At 56.3% G+C, this 17,429-nt stretch overlaps 1 protein-coding gene across 2 annotated transcripts; it reads left to right on the top strand.

Moving 5' to 3' along the window:
* Positions 1–1,524: 1,524 nt before the first annotated feature.
* On the top strand, positions 1,525–16,769 carry MAP1S (microtubule associated protein 1S). Of its 2 annotated transcripts, none has more exons than XM_030820457.1 (7): positions 1,525–1,787; positions 3,089–3,190; positions 6,315–6,397; positions 7,241–7,381; positions 8,022–10,377; positions 15,445–15,680; positions 16,526–16,769. In XM_030820457.1, exons 1-7 carry the CDS (start codon positions 1,670–1,672, stop codon positions 16,679–16,681), a joined length of 3,192 nt encoding a protein of 1,063 aa, XP_030676317.1. In that variant the 5' UTR covers positions 1,525–1,669; the 3' UTR covers positions 16,682–16,769. The 2 variants fall into 2 exon arrangements, with proteins under 2 accessions (XP_030676317.1, XP_030676318.1); XM_030820458.1 differs by lacking the exon at positions 1,525–1,787 and adding an exon at positions 2,116–2,707.
* The last annotated feature ends 660 nt before the right edge of the window (positions 16,770–17,429 follow it).

Here is a 17,429-nt window from a genome sequence, read left to right as displayed (position 1 = left end):
CTGTTACACACTGGCCAGGGAGGAAGTTGGGCTGAACAACCTAGATAATAAACGGCAGTGGGAGGCTGATTCGCCTTCCCAGATCTTTCCCATTTCTGTCCTGCTTTTCTTTGCATACTCCTGGAGACAGGGAGCTCACTCCTGAGGAAGGAGGTTCAATCTTTCCTGGGCATGGGCCACTGTCCAAAAGTTCCAAGCAAGATGATTTGTCAAGTAGTAGCCCCTATGGGTCAAAGGGCTAAAGGGGCCAGGCGCAGCGGCTCATGCCTGTAATCCCAGCACTTTGGGAGGCCAAGGCAGGAGGATCACTTGAGGTCAGGAGTTCAAGACCAGCCTGGCCAACATGGTGAAACCCCATCTCAGCCGGGCATGGTGGCTCAGGCCTGTAATCCCAGCACTTTGGGAGGCCAAGGCGGGCAGATCACGAGGTCAGGAGATCGAGATCACAGTGAAACCGCGTCTCTACTAAAAATACAAAAAATTAGCCAGGCGCAGTGGCGGGCGCCTGTAGTCCCAGCTACTCGGGAGGCTGAGGCAGGAGAATGGCGTGAACCTGGGACGTGGAGCTTGCAGTGAGCCGAGATCACGCCACTATACTTCAGCCTGGGCGACAGAGCGAGACTCCGTCTCTAAAAAAAAAGAAACCCCATCTCTACCAAAATACAAAAATTAGCAGGGCATGGTGGCGGACACCTATAATCCCGCTACTTGGGAGGCTGAGGCAAGGGAATCGCTTGAACCTGGGAGGCAAAGGTTGCAGTGAGCTGAGATTGTGCGATTGCACTCCAGCCTGGGCGGCAGAATGAGACTCCATCTCAATAAAATAAAATAAAATAAAATAAAATAGCTAAAGAGGATTATCTGGGGAGAGAGAGGTACCCATGTGCGCAACACAGGCTGGATCTAGAGTAAGACCCACTTGGGTTCAAAGCTGCTCTACCACTTACAGGCCTGGTGACTTCATCCCTCCAAATCTCAGTTTCCTCTCCTTTCCTCTGGAAGTGACCAAAGTAACTGTGCCTACCTCATTGCTTTGTGCTTGTATGTAATGAGCTAATGCAATAAAATGCCTGGCGCACAGGAGGTGCAGAATAAGTGTTGCTCTGTTCCAGGCAGGCCCAGAGTGCTCCGGTTGTGTCCCAAACACATATGTACTTTCTTACCTCTAAAACTTTGCACGTGCTGTAAAGTTCTGCCTCACCTGCTCTTGCCCCGCCACCCACACAAGGCAAACTCCTACACATCCCTTAAAGCCCTACCTAAAAGATAGGTTTCTTTTCTCTGTTCAAGCCCTGACCTAGAGAGCTGGGAGCATCCATAGGCACCGGGTTCTGATGCGGCCTACTGTCATGTGATGTGAGTTCCTGGAGGGCAGGAGTTCTGACCTACATGCAGCAGGCACACAATCAAAGCTTGTTCAATGAAAAAAAAAATGAATGAATGAATGGTCACTTGGGAGAGGCGGCTCCCAAGCGGACACCCAGGAGTCCGCCAACCCCTTTAGTGCCCGCATCCCCTGCTCTCCACGACCTCAAAGGGCCTGCAGGTGGTCGACAAAAAGGGGCGGGGATGGGGTGGTTCCGGGCGGGGTCTTCAGCCCTTCCGGTGCGGCCCCTTTAAGAGGCGGGGCCTGCGGGGCGGGCGCCGAGAACGTCGGGGCGGCCCGAAGATGGCGGCGGTGGCTGGACCTGGGGCTGCCGCGGCCCCGAGCTCGCTGCTCCTCGTGGTGGGCAGCGAGTTCGGGAGCCCGGGGCTCCTCACCTACGTCCTGGAGGAGCTCGAACGAGGTCGGGCTGGCCCGGGGGCGCGCGGGAGCCCGGGAGGCGGACGCGTTCGCGCGTCTGGGCCCGGGGCCGGCGGGGTGGGGCGGCGGCGGCGGGGCCCGGGCTCCGGGGCGGGGGTCGCGGGCCTGGGGCTGGGTCCCATTCACCGTTAGGCGCACGACGCGCCAAAGGCGGGGTGCCTGTGGGTGCCCGCGGAGGAAGTGGCATCGGGGTCTGGGCTGGGCAGGCTGCCCCGCCCCAACTCCGGGTGAAGATAGGGGAGGGGACACGGGCCTGGGCTTGGGGACCCTTGCAGTTGCACCACGGCTCCGCTTCCCGCCCGACTGGCCCGCCCAGGGGGGAGGGCCTGGGGTCGCTTTGGATCTGCAGGTCTTAGCAGCTTAGAGATTTCCCGGAGGGAGAAGCAGATATGGGGGAGGCTGGGCCTGGAGCCCCGGGGCCCGCTTTCTGTTGCCGCACAAGGAGCTGCTAATTGGGGTGTGGGCGGGTGCGGCCTTCCCTGGGGATTTGGCACCTAGGGAGGTGAGTCATAGGTGCACCTGCCAGGTTCACCTGCAGCCACTTGGCACAGTGGGACTGGCGGGCGTGATGCGCCCGTGGGTGGAGATGGGTGTTCATCCCCTATCTCTCGGAGCATCTGGACCTGCGCGTTTCATTGCGTGTAAAATGGGACAGGAACATGCACCTCGGTTCATGTGCTTGAGGAGTGTTTAGTGAGCACCTGCTATGCGCCAGGCCCTTGGGCAGTGGGCATAGGGCTATGGCCGGGATGATAGACAGGTTCAGCCCTGCCAACACAGGTCTGGTTTGGGGATGGACCCAAAGCGAGTGAGGAGATGGAACAAGCTTCCAGCTCACATGGTGTCAGGAAGGATCAGAAGGCTCTAAGGGACTGAGAGGACAGTCAGTCTTAGCACACGAAGGTGCTGAGGGGGAAGGGCCCGTGGCCAGTAGGAACAGGTGGGGGCGGCAGGGGGATGGACTTCCAGGCAGGGGGAACAGCTGTTGCAAGGGCGGTTAGTGGAAACGGGTCTGGCAGGGCATAGGAGCAGCGAGGAGGTGGAGATGGAGGAGGTGGAGGCTTTGTTGCTGATGAGTCTTGTCTGTAAAATGATGAGGTATGCTCTGGGTCCCCTGGCTCAGCTGCAGTGAGATCTGAAGGTGTTGGGTACTTCTGAGTCTTCAAGCTGTGAGTGAAGGGAGGAGGCTGGGGCGCTCCCCACCCACGGGGTGCTAATTATTGAAATATTCTGGGAGCTGGGGGGCCCGGCTGAACTCCCGCCTTGATCCCTCCTTCCCACCAGGCATCCGGTCTTGGGATGTCGATCCTGGCGTCTGCAACCTCGATGAACAGCTCAAGGTCTTTGTGTCCCGACACTCTGCCACCTTCTCCAGCATTGTGAAAGGTGAGGCTGGAGTCCCCCTGGCTGCTCCCTACCTCTTGTTCATTGGGCAAGTGCCAGCCGTGTGCCAGGCATGGGGAGGTGGGGTGCAGCTATAAATAACAACAGTAATAATACAGTTGAGACCTTTCAAATGCAAGCCCTGACCCAGTGATAACCCCCTCAGTCCTCAGCAACCCACAGTGCAGGAATTCGTGTTTTTGTCCCTGATTGACAGATGAGGAAACTGGCATTGAAGGGGGAAGAGGCAGGGAGATCTCTGAGGAGGGGTTTTTTTGATGAGAAACTGCTATGACTGGTGTGTCCAGTGGAAGGGAAGGGCCCCAGCCAAGACCCAGCAGTGAACAGAACATCTAGAATGGACTGGGCGCGGTGGCTCACGCCTCTGATCCCAGCACTTTGGGAGGCTACAGCGGGCGGATCACTTGAGGTCAGGAGTTCGAGACTAGCCTGGCCAACATGGAGGAACCCTGTCTCTACTAAAAATACAAAAATAACAGCGTGGTGGCAGGCGCCTGTAATCCCAGCTACTCGGGAGGCTGAGGTGGGAGGATCACATGAACCTGGGAGGCAGAGGTTACAGTGGGCTGAGACTGCGCCACTGCACTCCTGCCTGAGTGACAGAGTGGGAGGGACTCTGTCTCAAAAAAAAAAAAAAAAAAAAATCTGGAAGGTGGAGGGGGCACTGAGCAGGCCCTGGAAGATGGAGTGTGGGCCCCTTGCAGGCAGGGACTGAATTTGGTTCACAGCCACAGGCCTGGGTTTACAGTCGGTAGGGAACTGAAAAGGAGTGAGATCAAGAAGGGCCCAGCTCACGAGGCTCCCTTCTGGGGAGACCCAGAGTGAGCAGGGCAGCAGGCGGGCAGGCTTGAGTGTTGCCTGCAGCCGCCCCCTGCTCCTGATGGTCTCTTGAGTCACCTCCCGGCTGCTGCTGGAGAGGAAGGAAGTGTCTGTAGTCTCATTGTCCCAGTGGGTCCTTGTGGCTTCCTGACACTTCATGGGGCAGAAAGTGGAGCTGGAAATCCTGTCTGCTGTGTGTGAACTTCGTGGCCACTTCCGTTCTTTATGCCTTGATTTCCCCACCTGAATGGGGCAATATCCCTGTGTGGCAAAATGCGTGCTAAGCCTGGGTAGGGTGGCTCTAGCCTGTAATCCCAACACTTTGGGAGGTCCAGGTGGGAGGATTGTTTGAGGTCAGGAGTTCAAAACCAGCTGGGGCAACATGGTGAAACCCTGTCTCTACTGAAAATACAAAAATGAGCTGGACCTAGTGGTGCAGCTCCAGTAGCTCCAGCTACTCAGGAGCCCGAGGAGGGAGGATCGCTTTTACCCAGGAGGCAGAGGCTGCAGTGAGCTAAGATTGTGCCACTGCACTTCAGCCTGGGCAACAGAGCGAGACCCTGTCTCAAAAAAATAAAGTTAGGCCTGGCATGGTGGCTCATGCCTATAATCCTAGCACTTTGGAAGGCTGAGGTGGGTGGATCACCTGAGGTCAGGAGTTCGAGACCAGCCTGACCAGTATGGTGAAACCCCGTCTCTACTAAAAATACAAAAATTAGCTGGGTGTGGTGGCAAGCGCCTATAACCCCAGCTGCTTGGGAGACTGAGGTCGGAGAATTGCTTGAACTTGGGAGGCGGAGGTTGCAGTGAGCCGAGATCGTGCCACTATACTTCAGCCTGGGCAATAGAGGAAGATTCCATCTCAAAAAAGAGAGACAGAGAGAGGGAGGGAGGGAGGGGAAGAGAGAGGGAGGGAGAGAGAGAGAAAGGAAAGAAAGAGAAAGCTAAATGTGATAGGAGCGAGAGAGAGAGAGAGAGAAAGGAAAGAGAAAGCTAAATGTGATAGGAGCTAGAGAGAGAGAAAGGGAAAAGAAGGACAGAAAGAAAAGTTAAATGTGATAAGGGCTGGCAACACTGGAGGGTCTCTGCCTCTCCAGACTCAGCCTTGTTCACAGTTCAGTCCTGCCTCAGGGGCCTTGGCTGGTGCTGTACCCTGGTCCGGGTTGGCCCTCACTGGCCCTCCCCTGGCTCTGGCTCCTTGCCACCCCTCTCTCACAGTACTGATGTTTAAAACACATATGGGCCCTGGGGGACAGAGCAGGGTCAAGATCCTAGAAACAGCCCCACTTCAGCCCTGGCCCTTACGCTGCCCCATCCCTAGCTGAGTCCTGCCTCAGGGCCTTTGCTCCGGATGTACCCTGGTCCACGTTCACCCTCGTTGGCCCTCCTCGAGCTCTGGCTCTCTGTCTGAAAAATAAATGTGGCCAGACGGGTGCAGTGGGTCACGTCTGTAATCCCAGCACTTTGGGAGGCCGAGGCAGGCGGATCACCTGAGGTCAGGAGTTTGAGACCAGCCTGACCCACATGTTAAAACCCCATCTCTACTAAAAATTCAAAAAATTAATGGGGCGTGGTGGCGTGTGCCTGTAATCCCAGCTACTTGGGAGGCTGAGGCAGGAGAATTGCTTGAACCCGGGAGGTGGAGGTTGCAGTGAGCCCAGGTTGCACTGTTGCACTCCAGCCTGGGCAACAAGAGCAAAACTCCGTTTCAAAAAAAAAAAAAAAAGAAAGAAAAAGGCTGGGCACAGTGGCTCACGCCTGTAATCCCAGCACTTTGGGAGGCTGAGGCGGGCGGATCACGAGGTCAGGAGATGGAGACTATCCTGGCTAATAGGGTGAAACCCCGTCTCTACTAAAAATACAAAAAATTAGCCGGGTGTGGTGGCGGGCGCCTGTAGTCCCAGCTACTCGGGAGGCTGAGGCAGGAGAATGGCGTGAACCCAGGAGGAGGAGCGGAGCTTGCAGTGAGCAGAGATTGCGCCACTGCACTCCAGCCTGGCAACAGCGAAACTCCATCTGAAAAAAAGAAAAAATGGTGGCATCACTCACAGGGGTGACAGCTGCAAACCAGGCCCTGCGCACGATGGGGCCCTCTGGTTACTGCCTCTCTTAGGCCAGCCGGGGTGGTTTGAGTTTCTCTTTCTTGCCTGGTCCTGCCCTGCTGCTCTGCCGTGCGCCTGTTAATCTCCATATGATCCCTGGGTGGGTTCCCAGAGGGGTTCGTGTTCCCTGAGAGTCACACGGCGGGGGCAGGATTTGACTCCAGGACGGCCTGATTCCCCCACAGGCCAGCGGAGCCTGCACCACCGTGGAGACAACCTGGAGACCCTGGTCCTCCTGAACCCATCAGACAAGTCCCTGTGTGATGAGGTAGGGAATGGCTGACGTCCTGGAGGGGGCGGGCTGCTGGGACCCGTGCCTTCTCTGTCTTCCTGTCTCGTGTCCGTGTCTTCATGCTGCCCCAGATCCTCTCAAGACACCCGGCACCACACTTCTTCGCCCACGAAGCCTTCCCTGTGGCTCCAGCCTCCGCTTCTTCCCTCCTCTGGGGTGGGAGCAGAAAAGCCTGGAGTTTGGGAGGGAGGGGAGGGTAAGCACTCCCAGCTCAGGGCCCAGGACAGCGTGGGTCTGGAGGTGGGAAGGCCAGAGCAGCCTGAGGTTTGCGTCCTGTGGGTTTCCTCCGGCTAGGCCCCAGGAGTTGTCTGAATTGATTGACTAATATTAACCGGCTTGTGGCCATCTGTACTCTACCAACTATATGTCCAGAAGATGAACCAGACAGAGCCCTGGGGCATCCCACTACAGACCTTCTTACAGGTTGATTCCTTGGATCAACTTTTCCCTTTCATTCCCTTGAGGGCCTCTCAGTTTTTAGGCGACAGAGCGAGACACAGACACCCCCAGCCCTGTGGCATCAGGGCTGGGCTGGAGGGAGAGGTGTACAAGAGAGAGCCCAGAAAGGGCAGGGAGTGCCTTCAGGAGGAAGGGACATCAGAGTTGGGCTTTATAGGATGAATAGGAGTTTGCTAGGGTTGCTTCAGGGCCCAGCAGGAGATCTGGAGACTGCCCTCATAGCTAGTTGAGCACTGGGCTGGTCGTAGGGTGAGGACAGGAGAGGGGTGGTTTATGTATCCACTCGAGGCTACCCCAAAGAGGACTGCTGGATACGTCACTGCACAGAATGGGGCCTTTAGTGTTCACCCCCTCCCTCAGCTCCGGAACCTTCTGTTGGACCCTGCCTCTCACAAGCTACTTGTGTTCGCTGGGCCCTGCCTGGAGGAGACAGGGGAGCTGCTGCTACAGACAGGGGGCTTCTCACCTCACCACTTCCTCCAGGTCCTGAAGGACAGAGAGGTAAGCCACCCCTTTGCCATCCCCTGCTTCCCCAGCTCTGAATCCTGGCTTGTGTGCATCAGGCTGTGTGGCATCAGTGACCTGCTGTTTTCCATGTCCTGGTCTCCCCCTCCTCTGTAGGATGGCAGTGGTGACACGTGCCTCCTGGCTGTCCGGGGTCAGTCCTATTGCCCACGAAAGGGTGTGGTGTGAGCTGGGTTTGTAGGTCAGCAGATGTCCCAAAGTCCTGATGTGAGATGGAGCCAAATGAGTCCTTCCTGGTGCCCGCAGTCTGGGTAGGACACATGGGCAAAATGGCAAACCTCATTTTCACATTGTGGTAGGGCACTTAAAAGTGGTGACAAAAGGTTCAGTAGATAGAGGTGGGACGTGGAGAGTCTCCTTGGAGGGAGCTGTGCCCTGGGAGGAGAGAACGGTGAGTGTAAAGGCCCTGGGGCAGGGAAGCATTTGAAGGGGAGGGAGAGACAGGAGGCGAGGCCAGATCAAAGAGCTTCCTGGCGCTGGAGAGGGTTGGGTTTTGGTGGGAGGGTCCTGAGGAGCAGGCCTGGGGGCAAGGATGAGGGTGTCCTCGCCCAGTTTTCCCACTGGGCTAGGTGTTGCCTGGCTCTAGGTGGGCCCTTACCTCTCCCCCTCCATACAGATCCGGGACATCCTGGCCACCACGCCCCCACCTGTGCAGCCGCCCGTACTCACCATCACCTGCCCCACATTCGGTGACTGGGCCCAGCTGGCACCCGCTGTGCCCGGCCTTCAGGGGGCGCTCCGGCTCCAGTTGCGGCTGAACCCCCCGGCGCAGCTGCCCAACTCCGAGGGCCTGTGCGAATTCCTGGAGTACGTGGCTGAGTCTCTGGAGCCGCCGTCCCCCTTCGAGCTGCTGGAGCCCCCGACCTCCGGGGGCTTCCTCAGGCTGGGCCGGCCCTGCTGCTACATCTTTCCCGGAGGCCTCGGGGATGCTGCCTTCTTCGCCGTCAATGGCTTCACTGTACTGGTCAACGGTGGCTCAAACCCCAAGTCCAGTTTCTGGAAGCTGGTGCGGCACCTGGACCGCGTGGATGCCGTGCTGGTGACCCACCCTGGCGCCGACAGCCTCCCCGGCCTCAACAGCCTGCTGCGGCGCAAACTGGCGGAGCGCTCCGAGGTGGCTGCTGGTGGGGGCTCTTGGGACGACAGGCTGCGCAGGCTCATCTCCCCCAACCTGGGGGTCGTGTTCTTCAATGCCTGCGAGGCCGCGTCGCGGCTGGCACGCGGCGAGGACGAGGCGGAGCTGGCGCTGAGCCTCCTGGCACAGCTGGGCATCACGCCCCTGCCACTCAGCCGCGGCCCCGTGCCAGCCAAGCCCACCGTGCTCTTCGAGAAGATGGGCGTGGGCCGGCTGGACATGTATGTGCTGCACCCGCCCTCTGCCGGCGCCGAGCGCACGCTGGCCTCTGTGTGCGCCCTGCTGGTGTGGCACCCTGCGGGCCCCGGCGAGAAGGTGGTGCGCGTGCTGTTCCCCGGCTGCACCCCGCCCGCCTGCCTCCTGGACGGCCTGGTCCGCCTGCAGCACTTGAGGTTCCTGCGAGAGCCCGTGGTGACGCCCCAGGACCTGGAGGGGCCGCGACGAGCCGAGAGCAGAGAGAGCGTGGGCTCCCGGGATAGCTCTAAGAGAGAGGGCCTGCTGGCCACCCACCCTAGACCTGGCCAGGAGCGCCCTGGGGTGGCCCGCAAGGAGCCAGCACGGGCTGAGGCCCTGCGCAAGACCGAGAAAGAAGCCAGGACCCCCCGGGAGTTGAAGAAAGACCCCAAACCGAGTGTCTCCCGGACCCAGCCGCGGGAGGTGCGCCGGGCGGCCTCTTCTGTGCCCAACCTCAAGAAGACGAGTGCCCAGGCGGCACCCAAGCCCCGCAAAGCACCCAGCACAGCGCCCAGCACATCCCACTCTGGCTTCCCGCCGGTGGCAAATGGACCCCGCAGCCCGCCCAGCCTCCGATGTGGAGAAGCCAGCCCCCCCAGTGCGGCCTGCGGCTCCCCGGCCTCTCAGCTGGTGGCCACGCCCAGCCTGGAGCTGGGTCCGATCCCAGCCGGGGAGGAGAAGGCGCTGGATCTGCCCTTGGCTGCCAGCTCAATCCCAAGGCCACGCACACCCTCCCCTGAGTCCCGTCGGAGCCCTGCAGAGGGCAGCGAGCGGCTGTCGCTGAGCCCACTGCGGGGCGGGGAGGCTGGGCCAGACGCCTCACCCACAGTGACCACGCCCACGGTGACCACGCCCTCACTGCCTGCAGAGGTGGGCTCCCCGCACTCGACTGAGGTGGACGAGTCCCTGTCCGTGTCCTTTGAGCAGGTGCTGCCGCCATCCGCCCCCACCAGTGAGGCTGGGCTGAGCCTCCCGCTGCGTGGCCCCCGGGCGCGGCGCTCGGCCTCCCCACACGATGTGGACCTGTGCCTGGTGTCACCCTGTGAATTTGAGCATCGCAAGGCGGTGCCCATGGCACCAGCACCTGCGTCCCCCGGCAGCTCGAATGACAGCAGTGCCCGGTCACAGGAGCGGGCAGGTGGGCTGGGGGCCGAGGAGACGCCACCCACATCGGTCAGCGAGTCTCTGCCCACCCTGTCTGACTCGGATCCCGTGCCCTTGGCCCCCGGTGCGGCAGACTCAGACGACGACACAGAGGGCTTCAGAGTCCCTTGCCACGACCCTTTGCCTGACCCCCTCAAGGTCCCCCCGCCACTGCCTGACCCATCCAGCATCTGCATGGTGGACCCCGAGATGCTGCCCCCCAAGACAGCACGGCAGACGGAGAATGTCAGCCGCACCCGGAAGCCCCTGGCCCGCCCCAACTCACGCGCTGCTGCCCCCAAAGCCACTCCAGTGGCTGCTGCCAAAACCAAAGGGCTTGCTGGCGGGGACCGTGCCAGCCGACCACTCAGTGCCCGGAGTGAGCCCAGTGAGAAGGGAGGCCGGGCACCCCTGTCCAGAAAGTCCTCAACCCCCAAGACTGCCACTCGAGGCCTGTCGGGTGAGTACTGCAGCTAGGGCGCTGGGCTGGGTTAGCAGCTGCTTAGGCTGGAGAGAGCATAGCTCGTCCTCCTGTTTTTACTTTTTCAGTTTTTTTAAAAGAGATGGTCTCACTCTGTCTCCCAGCTGGAGTGCAGTGGTGCGATCACAGCTCATTGCAGCCTCGAACAATGGGGCTCAAGCCACCCTCCCATCTCAGCCACTCCAGTAGGTAGGACTACTGGCATGGCCACCACACCTGCCTAATTTTAAAATTTTTGGTAGAGATAGGGTCTTACTATGTTGCCCAGGCTGATTTCAAACTCCTAGCCTCAAGCTATGTGCCCACCTCAGCCTCCCAAAGTGCTGGGATGACTGGTGTGAGCCACGGTGCCCTGCCAGTCCTCCTGTTCTTTTTTTTTTTTTTTTTTTTTTTTTTTGAGACAGAGTTTCATTCTTGTTGCCCAGCCTAGAGTGCAATGGCATGATCTTGGCTGACTGCAACCTCTGCCTCCTGGGTTCAAACAATTCTCCTGCCTCAGCCTCCCGAGTAGGTGGGATTACAGGTGCCTGCCACCACGCCTGGCTAATTTTTGCATTTTTAGTAGAGTCAAGGTTTCACCATGTTGGCCAGGCTGGTCTCGAACTCCAGACCTCAGGTGATCTGCCTGTCTTGGCCTCCCAAAGTGCTGGGATTACAGGCGTGAGCCACCACACCCAGCCAATTCCTCTTGTTCGTAATTACTGTGTGATCTCAGCCGTGCCCACCCTCTCTGGGGCTCAGTTTCTCCTGTGAAATGGAAACTGACCGCAGTGTTGAAGCACTTGCCATTCTGAGGTGCCTGGACAGGTGAGCACGTATGCCAACTGTGGGTTTCTAGAAGCCACAATAAGTAAAATGAAACAGTTGAAAATTTAAATAGCATATTTTATGTAACTGATTGGTTAGGAGGACCCGGCCTATGGTTGCACTCATCGCAGAGCAAAATCAGCAAAGAGAAAAGGCATATAGGGTGAAGTTCAAAGGAGACCAGGCAGAAGCTTCCAGAATCCTCTCCCAGTGGGGCTGCACACCACAGGCTTCATTTCTCTAGTAGCAAGTTGTAACAATGTGTCCTTCATGGAAGCTCATTAGAGACAGCATGTCCAAGTTCCTATTGGGCCATTACATAGGCATCCTCTACCTGGCACACACACTCTAGACTCCCCAAAAAGGAGAAATCAGGTGAGTGGTCCAGTCCAGGCACAGGGAGCCCCTCTCAGACAGGGAATGGTGGGGACCCTCCTCCTAAAATCCAGATTCCCGGAGACAAGCCAAAGGCTCACATTTTAAGCAGGCCTTGCCAGGGGGAGGGTCTCTGGCCTGCTGTGCTGTTTTTTCTTTGTTTTTTTTTTTTTTTCTGAGACGGAGTCTCACTCTGTCATCCAGGCTGGAGTGCAGTGGTGCAAACATGGCTTACTGCAGCCTCGACCTCCCGGGTTCAAGCAACCCCCCCACCTCAACCTCTCAAACAGCTGGGACCACAGACACACACCATACCGCCCAGCTAATTTTTTTTTTTTTTTTTTTTTTTTTTTGAGACGGTGGCTCGCTCTGTTACCAGGCTGGAGTGCAGTGGTGCGATCTGAGCTCACTGCAACCTCCACCTCCCGGGGTCAAGCAATTTTCCTACCTCAGCCTCCTAAGTAGCTGAGATTACAGGCACGTGCCACCATGCCCATCTAATTTTTGTATTTTTAGTAGAGACGGGGTTTCACCATGCTGGTCAGGCTGGTCTCGAACTCCTGACCTTGTGATCTGCCTGCCTCTGCCTCCCAAAGTACTGGGATTACAGGCGTAAGCCACTGTGCCCAGCCTACGCCCAGCTAATTTTTAAATTTTTCAGCAGCACTGGGGTCTCACTCTGTTGCCCTGGCTGGTCTTGAACTCCTGAGCTCAAATGATCCTTTGGCCTCGGCCTCCCAAAGTGCTGGGATTATAGGCATAAGCCACCACACCCGCCTCAATGTTTAATTTTGGATGAACTGCCAGACTCTTTTCCACAGCAGCTGCTTGACACTAGCCAGTCTAATGGGTGTGAGGTGGGGTCTCACTGTGGTTTTGATTTCCATGTCCCTAATGATTAGTGATGTTGAGCATCTTTTCATATGCCTATTGGCCATTTGTCTGTCTTCTTTGGAGAAATGTCTATTCAATTCCTTTGCTCATTTTTAAATTTTATTTTACTTTTTAGAGACAGGGTCTTGGTCTGTTACCCATGCTGGAGTGTAGTGCAAACACAGCTCATTATAGCCTCAACTTCCTGGGCTCAGGTGATCCTCCCAGCTCAGCCTCCCAAGTAGCTGGGACTACACAGGTGCATGCCATCGTGCCTGGCTAATTTGTTAATGTTTTATAGAGACAGAGTCTCATGGTGTTGCCCAGGCTGATCTTGAACTCCCAGCCTCAAGCAATCCTCTCGCCTTGGCCTCCCAAAATGTTGGGATTACAGGCATGAGCCACCACACCTAGCCCCCTTTGCCCATGTTTAAATTGAGTTGTTTTCCGTTGCTGAGTTTTAGGAGTTTTTTAAATCATTCTGGACGTTAGTCCTTTAGCAGATATATGGCCTGCAAATATTTCCTCCCATTCTGTGAGCTGCCTTTTTATTCTTTTGATAGTGCCCTTTGATGCACAAAAGTTTTAAATTCTCATGAAGTCCATTTTATCATTTTTTTCTTTTGTTGTCTGCACTTTTGATCAGACCCAATAAATGATTGCCACATCCATTTTTTTTTCTTTTTTTCTTTCTTTTTTTTTTTTTTCAGATGAGTCTCGCTCTGTTGCCCAGGCTGGAGTGTGGGAGCACTATCTTGGCTCACTGCAACCTCCGCCTCCCGGGTTCAAGCGATTCTCCTGCCTCAGCCTTCCTGAGTAGCTGCGATTACAGGCACCCACCACCACACCTGGCTAATTTTTTGTGTGTTTTTAATAGACACGGGGTTTTACCATGTTGGCCAGGCTGGTTTCAAACTCCTGACCTCAAGTGATCTGTCCGCCTCGGCCTCCCAAAGTACTAAGATTATAGATGTGAGCCACCGTGCCTGGTCAAATCCAACACTGAGAAGCTTCTATCCCATGTTTTCTTCCAGGAGTTTTAAGTTTTCTGTTTCACATTTAGGTCCATTTGGAGGTAATTTTTGTATGTGGTGAAAAGATCCAATGTCATTCTCTTGCATGTGGAGGCCTAGCTTTCCCAGCACCATTTGTTGAAAAGACTGTCCTTTCCCCATTGAATGTTTGGAACGCTTGTTGAAGATCATTTGACCATACATGTGATGATTTATTTCTGGACCTCTATTCTATTCCATTGGTCTATATGTCTGTCCTTATGCCAGTGCCACACTGTTTTGATTACTGTAGCTTTGTAGTAAGTTTTGAAATCCAGAAGTGTTGAGTCCTCTATCTTGATTCTTCTATTTCATGATTGTTTAATTTCCTTTTCACATTGTTCATTGTTCACGTATAGAAATTCAACTGTGTTTTGCCTGTGGGCTTTGTATCTTGCTTCTTTGCTGAATTCATTTATTATTATTTTTTGAGATGGAGTCTCACTCTGTCACCCAGGCTGGAGTGCAGTAGCACAATCTGAGCTCACTGCAACCTCCACCTCGCGGGTTCAAGCAATTCTCCTGCCTCTGCCTCCCGAGTAGCTGGGATTACAGGCGCCTGCCACCACGCCCAGCTAGTTTTTGTATTTTTAGTAAGAGACAGGGTTTCGCCATGTTGGCTAGGCTGGTCTTGAACTCCTGACCTCAAGTGATCTGCCTGCCTCAGCCTCCCAAAATGCTGGGATTACAGGTGTGAGCCACTGCACCAGGCCTGATTTTTTACATTATTGTTCATAAAGTCTGTTGAACTGGCATTTTCTTGTAGAATTAAATATCTGTGCCTGGCTTTGGTATTAAGATAATTCTGGTCTTATAAAATGAGTTAGGAAGTGTTCCTTACTCTTCAGTTCCTTGGAAAAGTTTGAGAAAGGCTGATGTTAGTTCTCTAAATGTTTGGTGGCTTCCCCAGGGCTTTTCTTTGTTGGGAGGTTGTAAGTTACTGATTCATTCTCCTTGCTAGCTACAGGTATATGCTGATTTTCTATTTTTTTGTGACTGTGTCTTGGTAATTTTTGTGTTTCTAGGAATGCGTCCATTTCGGTTGAGGGTATGCATTTGTTGGTGTACAGACGGGGTAGTACTCTTACCCCCTGAGCTGGGCAGCAGCTGTGATTGTAAGATGCAGGGTCTGGCAGGCTTCTTGTGCCTGAGACCCAGCCATATCCTTTAATTCCATTGATCATTCACTTGCCCAGGGCTGGTGGCCTTGTCCCCTTTGGCCCTAAGGTCAGGGTTTGGACAAGGCCTGCAGAGCTTCTGTCTCATCGCCATCCAGCACTCTGCACTGATCTTGGGCCCGCCTCTCAAGGCTCTGTCCACCCACCCTGGCTCCCCATCACCCTTGGGGCAGGGATTCTGTCTGTCTTGGTCACAGCCCTGTTTCAGGGCCTGGTGCCCAGGAGGTTCTGTTAAATACCCCTTGAGCAAGTGAACCAGACAAATGCTGCAGAAGCAGCAGAGTGGTCCAGGCACTGGCTGCTTTCAGGGCTCAAACTCTTAAACCCTCTTACAGGAAGCATTCCCTGATTGCCACCCACTCGCCCCCCAGCCCTGGGGATGTCTATGTCCAGGGACCGGCTGGGGATGAGTCAGGCTCTTGGCACAAAGGGGTGGCTGGTGGTGTTTGTAGAGTGAGTGAAGAGTCATTGGAGTCAAGGCGTGGTGACATGCACCTGTAGTCCCAGCTACTTGGAAGGCTGAGGCAGGAGGATCACTTGAGCCCAGGAGTTTGCGGCGAGCCTGGGCAGCATGGCGAGACCCCATTTCTTAAAATAAGATTCACTGGAGTCATGACTGCACCAGGGCTCCCCAGAAACCTCTGAGTTCAGGCCTCCTGCTGAGGAGGGAGCTGCTCTGAGTGGTGCAGGTCGAACTTGGAGCCTCCGCCCCTCCGCAGCCCCAGGAGCTCATCCCTGCCTCCCCATCCGCCCGCCCTCAGGGTCAGCCAGCAGCCGGCCCGGGGCGTCGGCCACCCCACCCAAGTCCCCAGTCTACCTGGACCTGGCCTACCTGCCCAGCGGGAGCAGCGCCCACCTGGTGGATGAGGAGTTCTTCCAGCGCGTGCGTGCACTCTGCTACGTCATCAGTGGCCAGGACCAGCGCAAGGAGGAGGGCATGCGGGCTGTCCTGGACGCGCTACTGGCCAGCAAGCAGCATTGGGACCGTGACCTGCAGGTGCGTGTCACCCCAGGGTGTCTGGTGGTAAGCGTAGTTAGCACAGGTGGGTAAAACCACCCTTGACCCTCAGAGACTAAGCTATGTCCCCCAGGCCACACGGGAATGGGGGCGAACATGGGAGTCTCACATGGCTCATCCCTTAGGGGTCTCTTCGGACTCTGATTCTGTCGTGTCACCGTTGTCATCGGCTGTGCTGGAAGCCTGGGGGAGGATGCAGGGCCTCATGAAGCCTCATGGTTCTATCCCTTCCCCAGACACCTTGTCACTTAGCCATTGTTCCGCTGTGAGAATTAGTCGGGATGGAATAGGTGGGCTGGGTGGTATCTGTGCGGCTGAGAACCCTCCCCCATGGCTGCATGAAGCTGAGAGACTGAAACCAAGCCCTGCAGGGCGAGGCACGTGTGGGCAGAGGGAGGACCGCCTCACACCGCGGCCCCTGCCCTCTCCACAGCTGCTGGGCTGGCTTCAAAGGAACGTCCCTGTAGGGTGCACAGCCCAGGCAAAGGCCCAGAGGTAGGAAAGAGGTTGGTGTGTTCAAGGAGCTCGGGGAGATCCAAGTGAGTAGAGAGGGGTCTCAGGCCAAGGAAGGCCTTGCAGAGGAGGAGCTCCATCTCCTGTGTGCTGAGAAGGCTCTTTGGGTGCTGGTTGGGAGGAGCAGGGACCTCACAGGCGGGCCGACCACCCATTGCATACCTCAAGGTGGAGCACACAAGATCAGGGAAAAGCCTGGAGGGGTCTCAAATGCCAGGAAAGGAAGGCGACTTGAGCCCCAGACCAGAAGGGCAGGGGGCACCCCCTCACTGGTGGTCCACCCTCCCCCACACCCCCCCCCCCACCTGCAGGTGACCCTGATCCCCACCTTCGACTCAGTGGCCATGCATACGTGGTACGCAGAGACACACGCCAGGCACCAGGCGCTGGGCATCACGGTGTTGGGCAGCAACAGCATGGTGTCCATGCAGGATGACGCCTTCCCGGCCTGCAAGGTGGAGTTTTAGCCCCGTCGCCGACACGCCCCCCACTCAGCCCAGCCCGCCCTGTCCCTAGATTCAGCCACATCAGAAATAAACCGTGACTACACTTGGCTGTGGCCTCTCTTCTTTCTGTGATGGGAGACTTGGCATGTACCTCCTGGTCCTGTGGGTGGGGACAGCTTCCATGAAATCCCCAGCGACCCTGGGGTCAGGCCCACTCCGGCCTCTATGTCGCAGATGGGAGAAACGCAGGCTTCGCCGGGCCTGGTTTGGGAAAGGAAGTGCCTCTCAGAGTTAATGACCGCTGGCCGGTGGAGCACCTGACTGCGGCCTCCACCCCGACCCAGCAACTGTGAGGGGCCCAAGTTATAGGTGCGAAGTAGCTACCTGACTACCTGTCACACAAACCAGTTGGCGGCAGGGGGAGATTTAATACCCGTCTCTGCTCCAAAGCCATCAAACAAAAGCTATCCTGCTGTCCCGTCCCTAGAGGAGATGGATGCCTGTTCCAGAAAGTCTTACTCTGCAGGAAGGACTTACAGAGGAATCTGAAACCCAGAGATTACAGAACATCCACTTGTGACTAGTGCACTCTGACCCCTCTGCACAAATACAAGCACTTAGGTTTACTATTAGATACAATGTCGTCTGTACTGGGTTGAATGGCAGCCAGCCCCCAAAACACATTCAACTCCTGACTCCTGACACCTGTGAATGTAATGTTACTTTGAAAAAGGATCCTGGCAGATACAGTTTTATTATTTTTTGAGAT

The sequence above is a fragment of the Nomascus leucogenys genome, chromosome 10, assembly GCF_006542625.1.
Source record: "Nomascus leucogenys isolate Asia chromosome 10, Asia_NLE_v1, whole genome shotgun sequence".
Lineage (NCBI taxonomy): Eukaryota > Metazoa > Chordata > Mammalia > Primates > Hylobatidae > Nomascus > Nomascus leucogenys.
The sequence above is the reverse complement of the archived record's forward strand: the minus strand, read 5'-3'. Positions and strand labels throughout refer to the sequence as shown.

Coding starts and splice junctions, on each gene's coding strand:
- MAP1S (XM_030820457.1), top strand. CDS start 1,670: ATGGCGGCGGTGGCTGGACCTGGGGCTGCCGCGGCCCCGAGCTCGCTG. Junction 7,382..8,021: donor AGGTCCTGAAGGACAGAGAG/GTAAGCCACCCC, acceptor CCCTCCATACAG/ATCCGGGACATCCTGGCCAC. Junction 15,681..16,525: donor ATTGGGACCGTGACCTGCAG/GTGCGTGTCACC, acceptor CCCCACCTGCAG/GTGACCCTGATCCCCACCTT.